The sequence below is a fragment of the Solea solea genome, chromosome 1, assembly GCF_958295425.1.
Source record: "Solea solea chromosome 1, fSolSol10.1, whole genome shotgun sequence".
NCBI lineage: Eukaryota > Metazoa > Chordata > Actinopteri > Pleuronectiformes > Soleidae > Solea > Solea solea.
The window spans coordinates 1,785,840-1,807,649 of NC_081134.1; the positions used below are offsets into that span (position 1 = coordinate 1,785,840).

Here is a 21,810-nt window from a genome sequence, read left to right on the forward strand (position 1 = left end):
TGTTTTCAGTGAGAGTGAGGATCCAGGTCCCAGGCTGGGACGTCCACACACACACACACACACACACACACACACACACACACACACAGACAGACAGACAGACAGACACACTTCAAAAAACCTAAACAGCTGCTCTCATGGAAACCGTCCACACACAGACTGACAGACTCTGAACCAAGGCAAAGAGGATTCCAGTCAGCAGCAGAATATAAATACACAGTTATCCATGCAAAACTGACGACTGCAGGATTAATGTCAATTACTCAACTCTGACATTTGTTTCTCATCTTCACTGCACTTGTGTGGAGTCACTTTCTCCTGCAGCACTCGTCAGGAAACGCTCTCTTTCACACTAAACCCGGCACAGACACGATCTGTCTGAAGCTCTCGCTGTTAGAAACGCAGCCTGATATCACTTGTTATTCCACAGCAGCCGCGTGAACATGGTGGCGTGTGCACATGATCTCACATCTTCAGATTCTATCGATCAACTCAACTAAAGACTAAAGGTTTGAAATCTACTGATCAACAGTCAGGGACAAACTCAATAAAACACAACAATGATTTGCAAACACAGAAAAGTGTGTGTTTGTTATCAGCTCAGACTCTTTGTTTCTGCACAGTCTTGTCAACACACCTGATCCAGATCAGACCATGATGACGAGCTGACCGTGAATCAGGTGTGATGGAGATCCACGACTGTTCCATCATCTCAACATGAGATCAAACACTATGACGATGCTCAGTCAGGACACACGCGTGACGTCACTCTCTAAGGAACAGGAAACAGCTTTGAGCCTCTCATGGTAAAGTGGTGACAACATAAAGAAACTACAGAGACAATGTTTGTCCCACTAAACTGGGGACATCACCTCCATCATCATCATCATCATCATCACTGAAGTTCATGTCACATGACAGCGCAGCTTTACATTCAAATCATCAATTAGACTGTTAATGAAAGACATATTGATAAATAAAGTATATGAATGAATGATGTTCTTACTCTGACTGTCGAATTTCCTGATGATGGTGTCCAGGAAAGTGTTCTGCGGAGCCACATGGCCCCGCCGAACCGGCATCTTCGCAGCTGTCACCCGCGGACTTCAAGAGACTTTGCGGTGCTTGTGTTATTCTCACACCGCCGCCGCTGCTGCCGCTGCTGCCGCGTATTTCGTACGTCTCCCCCGCAGCCTGAGCGCACGACGCTCCGTCACCTCCAGACTGAACCGTGCCTGGCTCAGTGCAGCTGCAGCGACCCCGCGAGCCAAAAGTTTCCCTTAAAGTAGTTGAGACTCAGAGAGACGGAGGCTGGAGGAGGTGAGGTCCAGGTGTCCAGTAAGAGGAGCGGAGGAGGCGGCGGACGCACGGGTACGCACGGCAGATATGGAGCGGATCTCTCCAGGTTTCTGGCTGAGAGATGCACGAGTATCTTTTTCTTTTACCTCAGTCTGTGCTCGTGCACCACAGTCCGCTCCACTGACGCGCGCTGACCGAGCGTCGTTGGAGCCATAGTTGGAGGAAGCGTCTGTTTGTCTGTGCAGCTTCTCTGAGCCTCTGAAGCCCCGCGTGTTTCACTGTGGGAGGAAGAGGAGAGAAGAGGAGAGGAGAGGAGAGAAGAGGAGAGGGGCAGCCTGACGCGTCCTGGTTTCGTGTGTGTGTGTGTGTGTTTCTGGTGTTCTCGGTGTCTCTCTCTTCCTCCTCACTGTGCGCTCAGCCGCATGACTTCAGCTCCAGCGCCGTCGAGCTGCGCCTCTTTAACCCTTTGTTCATCAGGAGCGAAGCTGCTCACACTTTTTACTGTCACACAAGAAGAAGAAGAAGAAGAATTGTTCATGTCTTTCCAAGAGAATCGTCTCACAAAGGTCACGTGACATTTTGTTTAGGTCGTCAAATAAAAAAAGATTGCCGTATTTGTTTGAAACAACATTCTTAAATGAAATCGTGATTATTTAGCAAACATATTTCTTTTTTATTTACAAATCAAAATAATAACAAACACGTTACAGTATAAATAACTTTGTATCATCACGGTTTATTTTGTGAATTGTGTCTTGTTTAAAAAGTGCTGCTGCTACACAACTGGTACCAGTATGACGTCATTGTGTCTTCATCTTCATCACATACTCGTTTTACAATTAAGTTTAATCAGCAGAAATTGAAAAAATGTAAAATTACCAACAAAAATGTTTGTTTTTTTGTTTTAATTTCACATCAGACACACACACACACACACACCTGCTGCACCAGACTGTGGCCAAAAGGCTGCTGATTATGATCCGAACAGGTGTTCCATTACCTGCGCGCGCGTACACACACACACACACACACACACAGTCTTAGAACAGCATAATTTCATTAACCTTAACCAGTTAATAACTAAATCAACCACATGTTAGTTTATCTCTAACATTAATCTGAGCCTCAGAAATGAGATTCTGCCTCATTTACACACACACACACACACACACACACACGCTCCTCCTCTTCCTCCTGCTACTGTTACTCTGCTGTATAATGACGATGCTGATGCTTTGTTGTGTGTCGTGCTTGGACAGGGATTCTCCAACACTCAGGCTGCTCACTTACGTCATAACACCGGGGTTCCCCCCTCCCCCCCATTGCTGGGGATGATGATGATAATGATGCCTGCACGAGCACCAGCTCTCTCTCTCTCTCTCTCTACATATATATTTATATATAGTTACTGCTGCTGATGTTACTTCTGCTGCTGCTGATGTTACTGCTACTGCTGCTGATATTACTGCTCTTGCTGCTACTGTTGTTACTGCTCCTGCTGCTGATATTACTGCTCTTGCTGCTACTGCTGCTGATATTACTGCTCTTGCTGCTACTGCTGCTGATATTACTGCTCTTGCTGTTACTGTTGTTACTGCTGCTGATATTACTGCTCTTGCTGCTACTGTTGTTACTGCTGCTGCTGCTGCTGCTGTTTCATGTACACATCCATCACAGTGACTTCTGCAGCGATCAGTGTTGTAATGATTTGAAAGGCGTGATGAATCACAGCCTTGCACTTGGACTTGGAGGACAGAGAAGCACATCCATCAACATGTGAATTAAAAATGCATCAGTTCCTGTTTCTTATTACATGCAGTGATATTTACTACAGCAGCTGAGAGCCAGAGGAGGAGGCTGCTGCTGCTGCTGCTGCTCAGACCCCTTATTTAGTCAGGAAAGAGAGGGAGAGAGGGAGGAGGAGGAGGAGGAGGAGGAGGAGGAGGAGGACACAGCAAAAGAAAAAGGCAGACACTTTATTGTCATGGATGAGACAGCAGCCAGCCTGCCCCACACACACACACACACACAGTCAGAAGCTGTTTATGCTCCTCCTCCTGTGCTGTCATGAATAAATGTCTGAATAAGGGATTTGTAAAAGCTGTGGACGTCTTATGACACATCCATTAAAAAACTACATCTATAATCAACACACAATAACAATATAATATGGACTTAACATTATAATGTTGCAAACGCAGAAGTGAAGACGTGGTGTAACGTGACCAATAACACGCTAATATAACATCATGTTGATATAAGTCATTCTTTAAGGTCTGAACACGTCATCACTATAATATCTGTTTATTTGACTTCACTATAAACACACAGTGATGTAGTGAAGTATTTCTTCTTTACCGTTTTCATATTGAGTTTGGATTTTTGTGTCATGTTTCCCTCGTGTCTTATCACACATACAACATAACTGAATCCATTTCAAACTTTTAATTCATTACAAAACACACGTTCCACAAGTGTTTCTACATCTACAATTGAAGTATAAGTTACAGGGAATTATAAAACATTCTGATAACTGTACATAAATATGATCAAAGACAGAAAATGTCATCACTGTTAAAAAAAACCCACGTTCACTGGGATTTGTAAAGGTATAAAACACAGACGTGTTCTTTGAACACTAATGAACACAAACAGCATTTAAAAGCATAAAAGGGTCTATAAATAATTATTAAAAGTTATATTTAAAACAAAGCTGTACAGGTTAGCGAGATTAGCAGATGAGCCTCCAGTCATATGACGACAACAACGTATCCATCCCATAATCCACTGTATGCGCCTTCATCCTGCTCTCACTGTCTCTAACACGCACACACACACACGCACACACACACACACACACACACACCCTCAGCGTCTGGACAGGTCACCTCCTGTGGGAAAGACAGAGTGTGAGATCGATGAAGACTTAAATATCCTGAACACAACATTTTCTTTTGTATCATCGTCTTTAGTGGTAAAGGTGGATGATGGGAGCTTTGTTTTTATCTTGTGAAATATTTAGATTTGTATTAAAATTAATATGAAAGCCTCATAAAGTCTGACTTTTGTGATTTTAGTGAGAGAAAAGTGAACTTCTCCTAAATATGTCTCCTTTAATTATTTAAAGACACATTTACTGGGCTAGTTTTTACACATATTACACTGACATACGATCCTCACCGTGACAGCTGGTGCACTCGCAGCTGTGGATGACAGGCAGGACCACGGGCTCGCTCTCTCCATTCTCACACTGCAGGCTGAGGAAATGCACCGGAGTGTCAGGATCTAAACGGTAACTGCAGCACTCACACACTGACTGTAGGTACGGCTCCTGCACGGACAGAGGGAGGAGAAGACGGGATGAAATTACTGTAGAAGATGAGAGCAGGAAACGGAGGAGAGGAAGTGAAAAGAGAAGCAGGTGTATATACGGTGGAGGAATCCATTTAGGTGATGAGGAAATTTGAGGAGGAGGAGGTTATGAGACAATATCAGGAGAACAGGAGAAGATGAGACGTGAGAATAAACAAGACAATCAGAGACAGCAGACTTCACCACATTCACACAACAAGCCTCTGTCGGCCTGTAACAGAAGGTTGTGTGTTCAAATCCACGTCAGGGTCAAAATTCCTGCCTCTGTTGCTCATATTGCAAGCAAGTGTGCACACGCACACACACACTATAAGTAACTATAAGAAGAAGAAAACAGTATATCTACAATTAAATGTAGCATAAATATGCATGAGCAGCACATCTGCAAACTTCCCTGAATGCATTCATTGTTGGAGCAGCTGATGCACAGCTTCAGACAGACCAGTCCTGGAGGATTCACAATCTTTTAAAGTTCATTTAATGATGATTTTCAAAGGCAAATCCTATGTAAAACACACACAGCAGATGTGGTGTGGTCCCGGCCTATAGAACCTGTCACTGTGAAATAGAGCTGAATCGATTATTAATCGATTACTAAATTAATCAACAACTATTTTGATAATCGATTAATCGATTTCTGATTGTTTAAGCTTCTAAAATGTGAATATTTTCTTAATTTCTTTGCTCTGCATAACAAAGAAATCATTAAAAGTAAATAATTTTGGTTTGTGGACAAAACAAGACATTTGAGAACATCATCATTTCCAGATTTTACGAAGACCGATCAACATTTTTTAAGGTTTTCTGATATTTTATGGACCAAACGATTAATCGAGAAAATAATCGACAGATTAATCGATTATGAAAATAAGCGTTAGTTGCAGCTCTACTGTGAAACGTCTGAGCCCCCCCCACACACACACACACAACACTGTATGACTTTAGTGTGAATGTGACTGTTGGGTGTTGCTCGTCCACATGCTGAGAAAAACACCTGCTTTAACAGCGTCATCACTTTCACTAGCCTGCTGCTAACTTAGCCAGTGTGCTGCTTACTGTGGATTTAACAGTGACAGTGAATCTGTCAACGCTACCGACGTGCTAATGATTGAGCGTATTTGCTATGAGGTGGTGCGGGAAGAAATCCAGCGAGGACAGAGCCTGGGGAAAGTGCACGGAAGCACAGGATGATAGAAAACAGGAGGAGAAGATGGTGACAGGACAAAAACAACAAAAACAACAAAAAACAACAACAAAAAAGCAGTTATTGGTGCTTCATACACTCTGAAGTCCACAGTGTGTGAATGCAATCCTGCTTTTTCTTCTTCTTCTGCTTCCTGTTCTGCTGATGAACGACAGGGAAACTTCTCCGTGCTGCCTAGTCACTGGTTACCATCCCCGGTTGCCACAGTAACAGTAGGTAATGACACATTTGGCAACGCTGATGTTTATTTTTACTAATCTCTCAGCATGATTGACTCTATTTTTACAGTGGAGACGTATGGACGCCAAAGAAGAACAAAGTCGCCATGGTAATGAGGTGATGAAACAGAATCACGGCTACATGTGATCCCTTCACAAACATCTATATTTAGATGGCGGTGACTCGACTCCTGAATTATGAATTGTTGTTTGTGAGCAGAGAAAAACATGGAGAAGGTTACGTCGTGTGTGAGAACTGTGGTTTCTGCTGTTAACAGAGAGGAAATCATTGATTTACTGTACTTTACCATGGAGAAGTGAACTCACAGTTTGACCTGATTAGTGACAGCTAAATCAATACATTCCTGTTTACTTTCATTATTTTTAGTTTCTCATATTACTTGTACTTCCTGTCTTATTTTGAAACTTGTGTTTTGTTGCAATTGCCCTCCTGTGTTTCCCGCCTCTTTTACCTGCACCTGCCCTTGCTTGTGCCCCGCTCACAGAACGTTCTTGTACCTGCAGAGGAAACCCATTTGCAGTTCTTTCGCTCACTACCCACAGCTCGTGACCGTAGATCGAGCGCTAACCTTCTTCACCATGACAGACCGATGCAGAGCCCGTATGGACGGTGCACTGATCCGACTGTCGATCTCCTGGGTCTGGCTTTAGATGGTGGCAGCTGTGCTTTGTCCGTCTTTGAAAACTGTGCAGTGACGTTTCATGTGATTTAATTATGAACTCTCTTGTGTTTAAATCGGCTTCTTCCTTTAGGGGGCGCCACAGCAGATCATCTGCCTCCATCTTGTCCTCTCCCCTTGTGTCCAAAACACCTGAACCTTCACTCTCTGACTTTATCTCCAAACGTCCACATCCACACAGAAACGATCGTTCTTTGCTGTTTTGAAAAAGTTTCCTGTATCGTTTCAGGAAATGTCCCCAAAACACTGTAGTACATATGCCGGGCCTGTAGGGGGCACTGTGAACTGAGTCTTGGGGAAGTTAGAAAAATTAAAAGTGAAGGAGCTGGAAAGACTCAAAAGTGAGGATTTACAGGGAACGAGATTATTTGGTAATTTTATTTTAATTCACATCTAACAGAGAATATTTTAAAAATGCAGCGTAAACAGCTGCTTTTCATCCAGCTCATTTGAGTCCACTTTGCTGTGTGTATTGATCTTCACTGGTCAAACAGCTGTCGCTCATGTTGATGTCAATACTACTGTTAGTGAGTGTGTGTGTGTGTGTGTGTGTGTGTGTGTGTGTGTGTCCAGGTATTACTAATGTTGTGGGGACCTAAACCTGTTTACACAGTCACATTATAAGGACTTGACAAAAAGCAAGTCCCCATAACGTAAATGACTACATTTTAAGGTGAAGATATGTTTTAAGGTCAGGTTGAGGTTAGGGTCAGGGTCAGGGTTAGGATTAGGATTAGGCCAGTAGTAATTGTGGTTAAGGTTAGAGTAAGTCTCCAGGAAATGAGTGTAAGTCAATGCAATGTCCCCTCAAGTCATGAATGTCGAATATGTGTGTGTACGTGTGTGTGTGTGTACCTCCAGGATGACATCAGTCCTGGACAGACATCGTCCCCTGCAGAAGCTGACCTCCACGTTGTCCAGGCGACAGCTCCCTTTGGTGATGTTCCTCACCTGAGTGTAGCGCTGACATTCTGCCACTGGCTCACCTGAGGAGGAGGAGGAGGAGGAGTATGAAATGAGTTTGAAGGACAAAGCAGCGAGAGAATACAGAAGGCACAGAAGAGATGAACATGAAAAAGGAGAAGCAATTTTTCCTTCTTAATTTGCATGAAAAAGAAAAGATAAAAGAGGAGCTGGAGCCACAGTTGCTTCCACAGTGACATTGTCATGGCTCCTTGCATCATGTGACATTTCCTCCACAGGGAGAGAGATTAAAGCCACAATGTAGGTTAAGTAATGTCATCTCACACTAATTGGGCTCCGTGGCAACTGGTTTTTAGACGTTTTTAGACAACTGTAGAACGTTCACATCCAGTCAATGAAGCACGATGAAGATGGGGCTTTAATCACTTATTCTTCTCATATATACTCATACAAATATATACGTATACAAATATATGTATCCAGTTTACTTTTCCTGATACATTTGAATGAAAACAAGTTAATTAACTTCTTTGTTGAAATAATAATTTTCTTTATAAATATACATTTAATACAAACACGTGTAATATTCTAATTTCTGAAAACTGTCTTCATTCTGTTTGTTACACTAACCTGGAAACTGCTTTCTACAGACTGGACAACAGCTGCCTGCTTCCTCCACCTTTACCTGCCCCTGAGAGACAGACAGACAGACAGACAGACAGACAGAGAGAGAGAGAGAGAGAGACAGACAGAGAGAGAGAGAGAGAGAGACAGCATGATTTGTCTTTTTAATCTTCTTTACAAAATGAGAACAGACACAGCAGAAACTCGAGGGATCAGCAAAATATAAAATATGAAGTGCAAACCCAGAACGTAACAGTTAATAACATCAACAGAGCCAAAGATCTTACATACTTTAAACTTTAAATAACTACGTTTATTACTGATCTCCTGTTATCAAATGATGTGATGATGAGCAGGCAACACGATACATAGTTAACTACTGTAAAGTTCTATACATGGAAACATGTGAGACAGTAAAAGTAGTTCAAATAAAAAAGATATAGAATAAAAATTAATAAAAGCAGCTCAGGCTCAAACTTGTCTTTGTCTTCTGAAACAACGAGCAGAGAGGAGACAAAAGACATGTGACACAAACAGCTGCCACATGAGCACCGCCCAATATATAGATTAGATTAGAAGTGTCTTGATGGATTTTACTCTGGTTATTTTATAAAGATTTCTACCTGGGACACAGTGGATCATGAGACCCAGCACAGAGGACAGAGGACAGAGGAGAAGAGTTTAAGCTGCATGAGACAATGTAAACACATGATGAGTAATGGAGGCTACAGCACAAAGAGAGACAATCAAACAGATGGGAAAGGGAACAGAAATAAGAAGTGAGACATGGAGAAACAAAAATAGCAAGAGAAAGACCAGGAATGATACAAGGACACACAGGACGAGCACAGATGGAGAGAAGCTGCTGAGGAAGAGGAAGAGAGAGAGTGAGAAAGAGAGAGAGAGAGAGAGAGATCCAGAGCAGTGAGAGAGAAGCAGGATGTCCCGTGGTGTCCCTGTCTGAGAATAGCTATGGTTAACGTACAGCCACACACAGTCTGACAGCAGTCTGCAGAGCCATGACAACACCAGCCTCAGCTCACCCCACAAATGTCCCCCATCATTTTCTAAAACACACACACACACACACACACCTCTGTTTAGCCTGGGGAGTCGTCCTCCCACTCTGCACTGCTGCCAGTCTTCCCTCAGGGAAGGAGGAGCCCACTCACTTAAAGGCGGTCAGGTCATGAATAAGAAGCTCTGTGTGTGTGTGTGTGTGCACTTGTCACTTGGCTTTTTAAACCTGCAGTGTGTAACTTTCACAAAACACTCCTGCCAGACGTGACTGAGGGTAAACTGCAGGGACCTTTGAGCAGTAAATGTATTGATGCTTCTCCGTGTTTATATGAATGTTTCAAATCTAACAGACATTTGTTTATATTTAAGATTTACTACATTTAAATCATTATAAAACAATTTTTTGAGTTTTCTGTGATCAGATCACTCTTCATCACATGCATTTACACCTGGTATTAACATGTGTCTCCAGTGTCCACATCAAGATCAGATCACTATCCGATCACAGTCAGTGTTTAAATCTCATGTGAGATGACTGCAGACAGGTGAGAGTTTGACTGAAAACACAAAGAAACATCTACCTCTACTGCTCAAAAAACCCTGTCTCTGCTGCTGTATGGACAAAAACACTCCCTCAGTCAGGTCTGATAGTTTTGCTTGACAGAGAGATGAAAACATCAGTCCATTTTCTACAGCTTTATCTTGCATATGAGGATGTTGTGATGCTGATGTGAGGATGTTGTGAGGATGATGTTGTGATGCTGATGTAAGGCTGATGTGAGGATGTTGTGATGCTGATGTGAGGACGTTGTGAGGATGTTGTGAGGATGTACAGCTCAGTGATGCAGTAGCATAAAGAGCTGTGTGGACCACAGGTGAAACACTTGACTGTCGACTGTGTGGAGCTTACTATGCAATTAACCTCTCCTTAAAGTTGTGGATGTCAGCAGAATGTATTTTTACCCTGAACTTTACACAGTGCTGCTGTGTGTTAAAGATATAAATTCAGCTTATAGTGTCAAGAATGAGTCACCAGTCTTTTCTAGTGTGACTGTGACTTTGTCACTTCATTATCATGGAGAAAGAAGCTGCTGGGTTTTTACATCCAGTCCATTCACTGCCTTTGTATGATGAGGTGACCCAAAACTGCACCAATGCTCTTTTGTTGAATCTAACGCTGTTTGTTAGTTTGTTTGGATTCACACAGGTGAGGTCAGAACATGAATGAAATAAGCTCATTTAATAAACTGAAATATTGAATGAATGAATGAATGGATGAATGAATTCAGCCACTTCTGTCATTTTCTCAGTGGACACTTTGTTCTGGAGAACGCTTAGCGTTAGCACCATCACATGTTATGTTTTACAAGTGTGATGACAACTATCTGCTTGGCCAGTTTTCACTGTTAATTATGGGATTGAATTGAAGAGAAAAGACATTTTCTTTGACTAAAAAAAAAAAAAAAACATTGTCACCTCCTTTCCTCCTGCTCTGTTTGTGACTGTGAACAGAACCTGACTGATGCAGATCTGACCAGAACCTGTATTTATGCACAGCTAAAATATCACCCTGTGTCGAGGTCTACAAAAATGATTTGTAGTTAATGAGGTGTTTATTTTTGTTCTGCCTCTAGTGTCTGTGTGTGTGTGGACGTTTGTGTGTACAGAGCACATCCATAATTCACTGTTCAGTTCACCTTCTCCTACAAGATCACCTGGCACTCCATGTGTGTGTGACTAAGCATTGTATAAATGAATGAATGAATGAATGAATGAATGACCCTCATCCAAACACTGACAATCACACAATTGTACACTTTCACCAAATGCTGCCGCCAGTTTTTATGAATATTTCAAAACGTCAGAGGAGTAAACGTCCACACACTGTGATGATGAGGAGACTGTGGTGATGATGAGACATTGATGATGAAGAGACTGTAATGGTGAGACTGTGATGATGAGACAGTGATGATGATGAGTCTGTGATGATGTCAGAAGCTCTGCAGAACCGTCTCACAGGTGATGAAGTGCACTGAGACAGAACTCAGAGTGTTTCTGCACACAGTAGAGGAGGAAGAAGTGGCTTGTGGGAGGACTGGACAGTCAGGTATTGATCTACTTCAGCCACAGACTTGCAGAGAACATCCCACACATTCTTCAGGGACTTCTCTCCATTTCACAGAGTAATTGAGATGTTGTATAAACTGTGGCCTCCAGGGTGGCGGCAGCTGCAGCATGGACCGATGTCCTTGTCTGAGAGACTGAATGTGCTTTCCTAAAATAACATTACATCTAACTGCCATATACTGTACAGTTACATATAAATGTCTGATTCTAAGGCTACGAAACACTAAGACAAACTTATGCTGTTGTATATTAAATTTCTGCCGATACATTTGCCCTGATGTTGTATGATAATCCTAATCTGGATTCATTCCAATGGGAATTCCCATTCACACTGAAAAAATGGATGGAAACATGTCGAAGGAAAGACTTTTATGACTAACGATAACCCATTTTCAAGAGTTTAGATAAAGGCAACTTGGCTAAAACAAGTTCCCTTTAGGTAGAGCCGTGAAGATGCTCTGACCTGGATGAGTTAGACACATACACACGTCTCACCTGGTCACAGTGGAGTGGAGGACACCTCAGCTGACACTGCTTCTCCCCGTTCACACAGCGGCAGGACATGCAGTCCTCGTCCCACTCTGATCCTGCCTGAATCACACAAACACAAACACAAACACAAACACAAACAGGTACTGGGATTATGCCTCAACCTCCCCCTAACTCTTTACTTCATGGACGTTCACATTACTGTCTGTCTGCTCATTGCACTGCACTGTTAATTGAATAATTTAGATTATGGAGACACAGTGGTGTCACATGCAGTGATTACAACAAGACATCGACAGATTCAATCCTTCATTCTTGTGTGTGAATCATCACCATAGCGTTTACAAGCTCCCACTGTCACTCATGCTCAACCATTCAGTGAAATGTGTGACAGTGTGTGGACATTAGCCAAGCAGGTCAGTGAGTGATTTCTTCTTCTTTTTCCATCTCCAAGTAAAGAAGAAGGAAAAAAGAAAGAGGATAGCGAGGACGGATCTGACCTCCTGTCAGCATATGATTCATTCTTATGATCCCCTAATATCCCCAGCTTCATAAATAATTCCTGGCAGGCTTGCCCAGTTGTGGTCAGAGTGCTGGTCTTCTACGACACCTTGTACATAATGGATGAGGCCGAGGGCTGCAGAGGCATTGTGCTGTAATGTGGTCCACAGGGCAAGTCACTCATCTTCTAATAAGCTGCTGTTCGTGAGTAAATAACACAGTGGCCGTGAATAAACACTGGCTTCTGTGTGTGTGTGTGTGTGTGTGTATGCACCTCTCTCTGGATGCCCTGGTCATGGCAGGGGCAGAGGGCTGGGATGACACAAACACCCTCCATGTTCCGGTAAAGCCCCTCCTCACAGAAGCAGCCCTCAGCAGAGTGAGTGCAGTTGACAGGAGGGGAAGAGTAAATGTCCCGGCAGCTCCGCTCACACAGCACGACCACCTCCACTGACTGGATCCTCCTCCTCCTCCACTGCTCCCCGTCAGGACACACTGCAGAGACAGAGGAGCGATGACTTAAACGACTTAAAAAAAAGAAGAGATGGTGGGGAAAAGGAGGGAAGATGACAAATGTGGAAGAAGTGAGAGGCAAACTGGCACAGAGGTAAATGTTGAATTTGTTGAGACGAGGGAGCAGAGAGAATCCAAATAAAATCCAAACTAATGTGTGTCCCATAGAAATGATATTTAAAGCTGCAGTGCATCACTTCTGCCTCTGGTTCTCTGAGTGTACAGAACATGATATCATTATTATTATTATTATTATTATTATTATTATTATTGTTATTATTATTATCATTGTCAATATCAATAATAATAATAATAATAAGAAGAAAAAAGTCAAATCATCAAGTGGTAACATTTTATCTGTCAAAATAACACATCATGATATTTCTAACATTCTTTTGGAAACATGTTACTGTGAGAAGCATATTTATAATTTATTTTATTTACTTTCCTTTTTACAACAGGTTTATACATATATATATATATATATATATATACAGTATATATATACATATATATTGTTAAGACAATGATTTATGACGATCATGTTTTATTGTGTTCTCAGTTTTATTCATACAGACTGCACATGAGCTGAAGCTTGACGTCATACATACATTATTATTTCATATTGTGGTAATGTTAGATGTATTGTCTCTGTTTATTATCCTTTCTGATCACTCACCACAGTCAGGGGCCATGCACAGTCTGGTGCGGTGGTCAGGGCCCTCACATGGGGCCCCTCCATATCTGCTGGACTCCAGGACCGTTCTGGTGGAGCTCTGTTGTCCAGTACCACAGCTGGAGGAGCACGGACTCCACTGTGACCAGCTGGACCACACACAGTCCACTGAAGGAGGAGGAGAGCAGAGGAAGAATATTAACCAGAACTCTCAGGTTCAGAGTTAAATATAATATACAACGTGTAAAGACACTAAACAACAACAACATACATTTATAATGAAAACATTCTTTAAATAGACATTAGAAATGATCCTGCAACGAGGCAAATTCCACCAAATCAAAGACAAGACTGCATTAATGAAGATTACTAAAGATGTTTCTGTTGTTTTTGAAAGGAATTGAATGACTCCAGTGCTCACTTTGTTTCAATATCAAATTCACTTTTTCTATTAAAATGAGGTGTGGTCTGGTTGTCATGAAGAAGTGGAAATGAGCTGATAATAATAATAATATGAGATAATGAGCTGATCAACAGAAAACCTGTTGCTTAAATGGATCATTATACTTTAGATGTAACAGAGACAGAGGATCTTCCTCAGGGCTTCTCTCAAACTACCTGACACTTGTCTCTAGTAACAGCACGTCACTTTCTAGGATGCAAAGGTTACAGACTGCTGGAACATTAGAAATGTCCCCACTGTGCGAATAATAATAAGGAATTTTCTCTCTCAATTTTTTTTTACCTTATCTTTAAATAGCAAAAGTGGATTTGAGCATGTCCTACATTCTCTTGTGCTACGTGTTGTAGATTCAGTATGAAGAGCCCTCAGAGTCGTCTGAATCACATACTCACTGTGGAGGTGCTGAGTAAAATCTTATGATCAAGAGTGAGAATGTAAAACGAGATGAAATGACACTACAAATCAACAGATCAGTGTTCCATACTTTCTCTCTGGTTTTCGGATGTGACCCAGTGTTTGTGCAACAGTTAAATCAAAAACAAACAACCGTCATTTGAACCAAGAGTTGCAGCAGCAACTGTGACTAAGTATAGAAAGTGTAGATTCACACGTCTGTTATTGTCCTGACAGTTGAAGCAGCTGCTGTAAAAGCTGTGACAGAGCATCACTCACCATCACAGCTCTCTGAGGTACAGCTGAACGCTCCACCGCGGCACACACTGGAGAAAGTCAAGAAAAACAGGTATCATGTCAGGTTATTATTAGGGGTGTCTAATGATCGCGGTAATTGCGATTAGTTAATTACAGTCATATTTAGCGCATTATGTTTTTAAGCGCAGTTTGCGGGTCAGAAAACACAGTCGGCCTGGAACTAGTAGAAGTAGTAGTACTAGTACAAGTTAGTACAAATAGAAGTAGAACTAGTCGACAGGCTACTAGGTTTGGAATGTTTACATTGAAAGGGTCTATATGGACCTGATGATTTTTTTTATTTGTATTTTCTAATTATTTGGAGTTTGAAGAAGAATTTAAATGGCTGCATCTGTTCAAGTTTGTTAAAACAATAAATGACTTCATAAAGCCATTTTGTGTTATATAGCAATCATTTGAGCTGCCTTAATAGTGAATTTAAATGAAAATACATCAAGGGCTTTTCTCAGCAATTTTAGGTGAGATTAAAAAAGAGATGAATTAGATTAATTAATTACAGATCATAATTAATCTGTCAATTGTTTTAATCGCTTGACAGCACTAGTTATTATATGACTGAAAACTGAGATCTCTGAGAAGTATGAAAACACTGCGGAAGAGTAAATGTGTGACGACATGTCTGCTACATTCCAGACCTGTTACACAACACTCATTGGCTTTGAGTGAGACGTGGAAATTCAATTCTGCTTTTAAAAATGCAAAAGGTTAGAATTACATTTCTAATTTTCTAATATCAGTGTTGCATTAGCTTCAGCTCTTCTTCAGTAGAACATGAGTTATGTTCCCAGACAGAATCGTCTGATAGCAGGTGACGTCTGAACTCACAAACACAAGAGTTTAAACTTTTTTATGTACGAGCTACAGCGTCCACATAAACTGCTCACATCCCTCTTTCATACACACATGAAACATCTAAATGACTGCAGTCTTTGCTGATTTATTGATGATAAAGCCTCCTGATCCATGTTTGATTTCCTGCCACACTGAGCTTTTATTGACTGTGACACACACACACGCTATCATTAGCTACAGTAAGTCCATAATTTTGGACTGAAATCAGATAGAACTCAGTATCCAAGCAATGGTAGCTGCATAAAATGGATCAGAAGGTGTTTGGTGAGACAAGGAAGGTTGTTGGTGGAATAAGGAAGTACAGGAAAGTATCCAAAGGACAAGGATGGCAAAGACGTGGGTCAGACAGGGAGATGAAGAACGTAGGCTGGAGAACTGGGAGTCTAGACATGCAGCAACGAGAGAGGTGACAAAGGAAAAGGCTTAGAGTATAGTGAGTGTATGAGAGGCTGGACACTAAGGAAGGAGAGAAGGATGTTGTGCAGTGGATTAGTAAAGAGGAAGTAAAGAGGATGTGGAAAGGTATGTAAGAAGACATGTATGGGGACATGTATGAGGACAGTGGTGCGGTGTACAGTTGGAGTAACAGATGGCTTCAAAGTGAAGGTGAGATTACATCAGGGATCAGGTCTGAGCCCCTTCTTGTTTGCTATGGTGATGGACAGGTGGACAGATGAGGTCAGACAGGAGTCCAACACTAACAGAGGGTTAGTGTTGGACCACAGAGAAGCTTTTTGGTGTTTTTATGTGAAAGCATTGTGATTTATGTGTCGTACAAATACAGTTTGACTGATAATTAAAATACAACCTTTATCATTTCACTGTATTGTATTTATTGTCTGACTTTCTTTGGGATCACTTGATTCACATCATGCTCAAAGACAATTGCTGGTCAATACAGGCGACAATATTTTAGATTTTATTGTCAGTTGGATGGGTAACATGTATCAGTCAGATGGTTTTTGATCAGCTCCCACTTAAAGAAAACATACATGTTATAAAAACTCTAATATCCACTGCAATACTAAGAGATGGTTGGTCTGTAAGAGGCTGCAGTTTCAGCACAGATTCCGCCTGAATGTAAAGTCCCTCCAGGACCAAGATCCAACTCCTGAGTTATGATAGTCAGAGCTAATTCAGCAGAGTGGAGAACAGCGTGTGAGCTCACAGCATGTCCCTGTTGGTTAAATCAGCATATGAATGGATGAAAGTGTGTGTTACCATGTATTGCAGAGGTGCTGAATGGCTGTTCCAGGTGGTAGCAGAGATTCTGTGGTCTCACCACTGCTGACGTTCAGGTTTTGGAAAGCAGGCGGCAGAGACAGTGCTGAGCAGGGACAGTCAGTGTGGGACATGCATGAGCCTCCGTACATCACCTGTGAGAGACAGTTAAAACTGTGAGGAATATGGCGCACACGCACTCAAACGCACGCACACACACACACAGACACAGTCCAGACCTGTCCAGGAGGACAGCGACACCCAGGAGTGCAGGGTCCAAGTAAACAGTGAGTGAATGGCCACAGGTCCTCACAGGTGTACGGACAGGAACCTGAACAGTCACTGAACACCTGTCCACTGGGACACTCTGTAACAAACAGACAACACTGTGGTGAGTGCACGTTACAGTCTGTCTTTAGACAACAAGATCAGCTTAGTCACATTAAAACGTCCATTATGTCCCGAATTTATTTCATTAACTCATAAAATGACAATGACATGACAACAGAGATTAAGGAAACATGATAAACCCTTAAATACTAGCATTTCTAAAAGAGTTAGTGAACTCTAAAGACCTCACTCTCAAAAATGTATCTGATGACATCATATACATCACACATCCCTGAACCATGACATGTCACACATACAGTAGGAATACTGCACCATATTTATTATGTTTAATAATATTTGTTGTATTTATACTACTTCTGCTGTTTAAGTGAATATTTTATTATTTACTTATGTGTATATTTGAGATGGGAGAAGACACAAGACTCATTATACCTGACAAACATGACTATGATTCAGATATTAGACTGCTGCTCTGTGGATGTAAAATACATGTGCTATGTGCTGTGTGTGTGTGTGTACACATGTTACCAGATAGGCAGCTGTTGGTGTTGCACACTGTATGTTGTTCTAAAGGTCCTGCACAGGCTGTCCCTCCAGGTTCTGGCTCTCTGAGGACGGTCTTGTTCCGCATGGACAACCCACCACCACACGTAGAAGTGCACTGAGTCCAGGGAGACCAGTCACTCAGCAGACATCCCACTGGACAGAGACAAAGGAGGAAGATGAAGGAGAGATAACAACAAAGATCATCTTCAGTAAGTGAATGTAATGTTTAAATGACGTGTTAAACGTAAGCATGTGAGACCTGGACATGAAGGCAGGTCACAGCTCTCCGTCTCCTCAGTATCAGCACAGGAAGGACCGCCTTCTGTGTCCTGGCAGAGGCGTGTCCTTGTCCTCTGGCCACGCCCACAGGACGTTGAGCAGGAGCTCCACGTGGCCCAAGGCTCATAAACCGGGCAGGGAAGCTCGGTGCACACCAGAGTGCCGTTGTCACACACACTGCACATACAGGGTTATGAGGAGAGTTTCCATGGTAACAAACAAGAATATTATGTATGAAATTCTTTACTCACCAGGTGTTACAGTCCATGGTAAGTTCTTGTTTGGGTAAGAACTCCAGTGTCCCATTGCCTGATGGGATACCACAGCGACACTCAGTGACAGGAACACAGTGACTGTCCTGCAGCAGATGTCCCGCCGCACACCGACAACCTCAAACAAGAAAGAGACGACATAAGAAAAACGTGCTGGATGACCATGAGGGAGAATCTGCTGAAAAGTTACCTGCATGACAGGCTCCTTGCAGACACTGAACATGCTCCCATAAGTCAGTGCAGCTGCGAGGACACTGGTTAGCGCAGCTCTCGTGGTACGTCCGTCTTCTGTCCTCACAACGCTCGCCTATAAAAGAAAGAAGGAAAGTCTGTCTCATATCTTTATGTCTGCCATGTGAGCCATTGTTTGACAGATATTTGGAAGAACGGATGAACATTTAGAACGTATCAAGGGACTGTGCAACAAATGACTCAATTTTCTATCAGACTGCACCTTTTTAAACATTTGGTTTGGACTTCATGAACAGAAACAATGTAACACTATCGTGCATCATTTCAAATCGTCTGACTTCACTGTCCTCAGTCTGTCCTGACATAAAAACAATCACTTCCTGTGTGCAGCAGGGCAAGATAAGAGCTAAATATTATCATGCGGAGCTGATTAATCAGCATCTGGTGAATGGTTTGACTGTGACAGATATGTGCTTATATTTCCAGTCTTAAATATGTATTATATAATATTTAAATGTTTAAAATAAAGGCGAGTTTTACCGATGCAGACTCCGGTGTTGCAGCTCTGGCTCTGCGTCTGTTGACTCTTACAGTGAGAGTGAGGTCCCAGCGGAGAGGCCAGGGGTCGTCTGTAGCGCTGCCTGACTCCACCGCTGCATGGGTCGGCACACGCTGTCCAGGCACTCCACATACTCCACTGACACAGATCTGGAGGAGCAGAGAGATCATCATCATCTTCATCTTAATTATGATTGTAACGATCCTAATTGTTGTGATACTCATCTATAAATAAAGTGAGTTCATGTGTTAGAACACTTGAGCTGATTACATTTCTGATGAATATGTCAATAATGAGAGTTTGATTTATGTGTTTGTAGATATTTGGATCCATGATAAAATAAAAGACTTCACACTTTTGACATCATATCAAAGGTAGTGATTCTGAATAATTCACTCATCTCTAAAGAGGAGCGAAGAGCTGATGGAAGAACTTCAGGATAAATAAATGGTTCTTCTTACACACTTTAACACTTCCTGTGTCCCACAGACACAGGGACCTTAAACTCAGACTGCATTTCATTTCAGTCCTTTAAGAAACAACGACAGCAGGACAGCACAGTAACACTTTTTTAGTCTGGACACTGATAACATGCACTTCATCAACCATTAACAGTATATATTAGAGCAGTACAGTTGTTTTAATGGATCAGATCATTTTTAATTGACATCAGATTAGAGAAAATGACACGTTAACAGTCAAAAGTGATGCAGGTCTTCCTGCATCCTTCTTCGTGGACCGCTTTTTTGAAATGACTAATCTACAAAGGCTGGATATTCAGTGTTTACTCCTGATACTTCACAGATTCATACTCTATACTATCTTCATATCTCTCTCTCTCACACATAAACACATACACTGACTGAGTCATATTCAGCCATGGCTGAAAACAAACATATTTCATCTTTGCAAACAAATGTATTCATGTTTATTTACATATGGAGCAGGAAAATGAAAATCAGTCACAGGCGCTCGCTCAGGTGTGAACTGCTGTCCACTTATAATCAAATGACCATGATCACCCGTGTTGTTACAAAGTGCTGAACAAAGAAATCTGACTTGCACTTCCCACCATATTTCCCTCTCCTCTCCTCCCAGTCTTTACATCATCACAGTCACTGTGACAGTCAGTCTAACCAAACGAGAAGTCCTTTTTCTCAGAAGCCATGCTTATCTAGCTCTGACTAGTCACTGCGTTTGTCTGCATTAACTCATTTGTTAGAGGAAAAGTGTCATATTGTCACCACATGCTGAGGAGAAGTCGGACGGAGCCAAATCTATCACCTTCCCTCGCAGTGGCGTTAAAGAATAAAGTGTCAGACTGAGCCACTGACTGCATCTCTTTTTCCAAGATGAACATAAACCTTTTTTATCCTATTGCACAGACACCATTACCTCTGCAGATGTTAACATCTGGACAAAGCCTCTCCTCCACAAGTGGCCCAGGACACTGGCTCTCCTCTTCTTTAGAGACTGGAAAACCAGAGTCAAGGTCCAAACAGGCCCGGAAACGCCTCTGGACCGACAACATTCTAGTGCCATTGCTGAGCCCAGGTTGTAAAGTGCTGTGCTGCAGGAAGGAGGAGGGTTGACATGGGGAACAGGGGGTCCACTCTGACCACTCACTGATGATGACTGAAAGAAGGAAAGAAAGAGGAAAGGTAGTAACGAGGAGGAGGAGGAGGAGGGGAGGAGAGATCAACAAAGTGACTCAGCATTCTTACCTTCACACTCTCTTGTGTCACAGTGTAAAGTGCCATCATGGCAAAGGCTGAAGAAATGACCAAGAAAGAAAGTGATGTTAACAACAGGCTGATCATGCCCTGACGATCAAAGAAGAGAAACAGACGCTGAAGCATCAAAGTCTATCGCTACAGAAGTGTAACAGCATCTGCACACTGGCTAAAAGCCTCTCATTCATTCTAACCAGCTACTGCAGCCTATGGTGACGGCATGGCCCTGAGGGACAGTAACAGGTGTAGGGGGTCGTCCTGAAGCCTGGTGCTGCAGGTGGATGCAGCCACACTCTTCAGGAGGGACACAGCTTCCATTCTGCTGCAGCAAACCCTGTAACAAAGGAAAATGTAATTACAGAAAATGAACAATCGTTTTGAGTTATAATAACAGGTGAAAATATTTATCCCTTTTATCTTCAGTGTCTCGATCAAGTATAAGACACAAGACTAACTTATTTTGCCTCAGTGTGTTCTTCATCCAGAGAAGCAATGTTTGCTGCATTCATCTGAAAATGGGCTCCGTCAGGTATCAGACCTGAGCGAGCATTTGTGTGTATACAGCAGTAGAGCACAGTTGGGTGGAGACAAGTATTTATTCCATCAAACTGCTTAACGACTGGGTTCAGGGTTAGAGCAGTAAAATTCACTTCTTTCTGCTTCAGCTTGTTTTCAGTCAAACTTCAAACCTCAGCTTGTTTTCAGTCAAACTTCAAACTTGATGTAGATGTAGAAAAATTGTAAATGCAATGTTTTAAAGTGGAACAAAATGATTCACCTGTGGGCAGTAGCAGCCAGGTACACACTCCCCGGCTCCTGAACACAGATCTCCACGGCCCTGCAGCACACACTGCTTCTCACAGGGGTCACCACAGTTTGAATAAACAAATGGGGCTTCACAGTCTGTAAACAGGGGAGGGAAAAAAGAAATAATGTGGTTCCCTGACTTGCACCATGTAAAAA

The 21,810-nt window shown here is 42.2% G+C and overlaps 2 protein-coding genes across 3 annotated transcripts in view; both read right to left on the minus strand.

Annotated features, from left to right (window-relative positions):
• kcnh2b (potassium voltage-gated channel, subfamily H (eag-related), member 2b) overlaps window positions 1-1,375 on the minus strand; it is a 130,823-nt gene extending 129,448 nt beyond the window's left edge. For both annotated transcript variants that reach the window (XM_058625374.1, XM_058625284.1), the window contains exon 1: window positions 1,007-1,375. In XM_058625374.1, the coding sequence (XP_058481357.1) occupies window positions 1,007-1,082 (76 nt within the window). In that variant the 5' untranslated portion in view covers window positions 1,083-1,375. The remainder of the gene's footprint in view (window positions 1-1,006) is intronic.
• Window positions 1,376-3,729: 2,354 nt separating this feature from the next.
• The window catches only part of sspo (SCO-spondin), a 62,398-nt gene continuing 44,317 nt past the window's right edge, over window positions 3,730-21,810 (minus strand). The window contains exons 100-118 of the mRNA XM_058642667.1: window positions 21,626-21,750; window positions 21,042-21,181; window positions 20,839-20,885; window positions 20,510-20,749; window positions 19,096-19,263; window positions 18,554-18,670; window positions 18,343-18,481; window positions 18,072-18,268; window positions 17,795-17,965; window positions 17,155-17,282; window positions 16,916-17,070; window positions 14,804-14,850; window positions 13,672-13,836; window positions 12,754-12,974; window positions 11,985-12,080; window positions 8,349-8,409; window positions 7,650-7,780; window positions 4,480-4,630; window positions 3,730-4,190 (exon numbers count right to left, since the gene is read on the minus strand). Of these exons, the coding sequence (XP_058498650.1) occupies window positions 4,168-4,190; window positions 4,480-4,630; window positions 7,650-7,780; window positions 8,349-8,409; window positions 11,985-12,080; window positions 12,754-12,974; window positions 13,672-13,836; window positions 14,804-14,850; window positions 16,916-17,070; window positions 17,155-17,282; window positions 17,795-17,965; window positions 18,072-18,268; window positions 18,343-18,481; window positions 18,554-18,670; window positions 19,096-19,263; window positions 20,510-20,749; window positions 20,839-20,885; window positions 21,042-21,181; window positions 21,626-21,750 (2,522 nt within the window). The 3' untranslated portion in view covers window positions 3,730-4,167. The remainder of the gene's footprint in view (window positions 4,191-4,479; window positions 4,631-7,649; window positions 7,781-8,348; window positions 8,410-11,984; window positions 12,081-12,753; window positions 12,975-13,671; window positions 13,837-14,803; window positions 14,851-16,915; window positions 17,071-17,154; window positions 17,283-17,794; window positions 17,966-18,071; window positions 18,269-18,342; window positions 18,482-18,553; window positions 18,671-19,095; window positions 19,264-20,509; window positions 20,750-20,838; window positions 20,886-21,041; window positions 21,182-21,625; window positions 21,751-21,810) is intronic.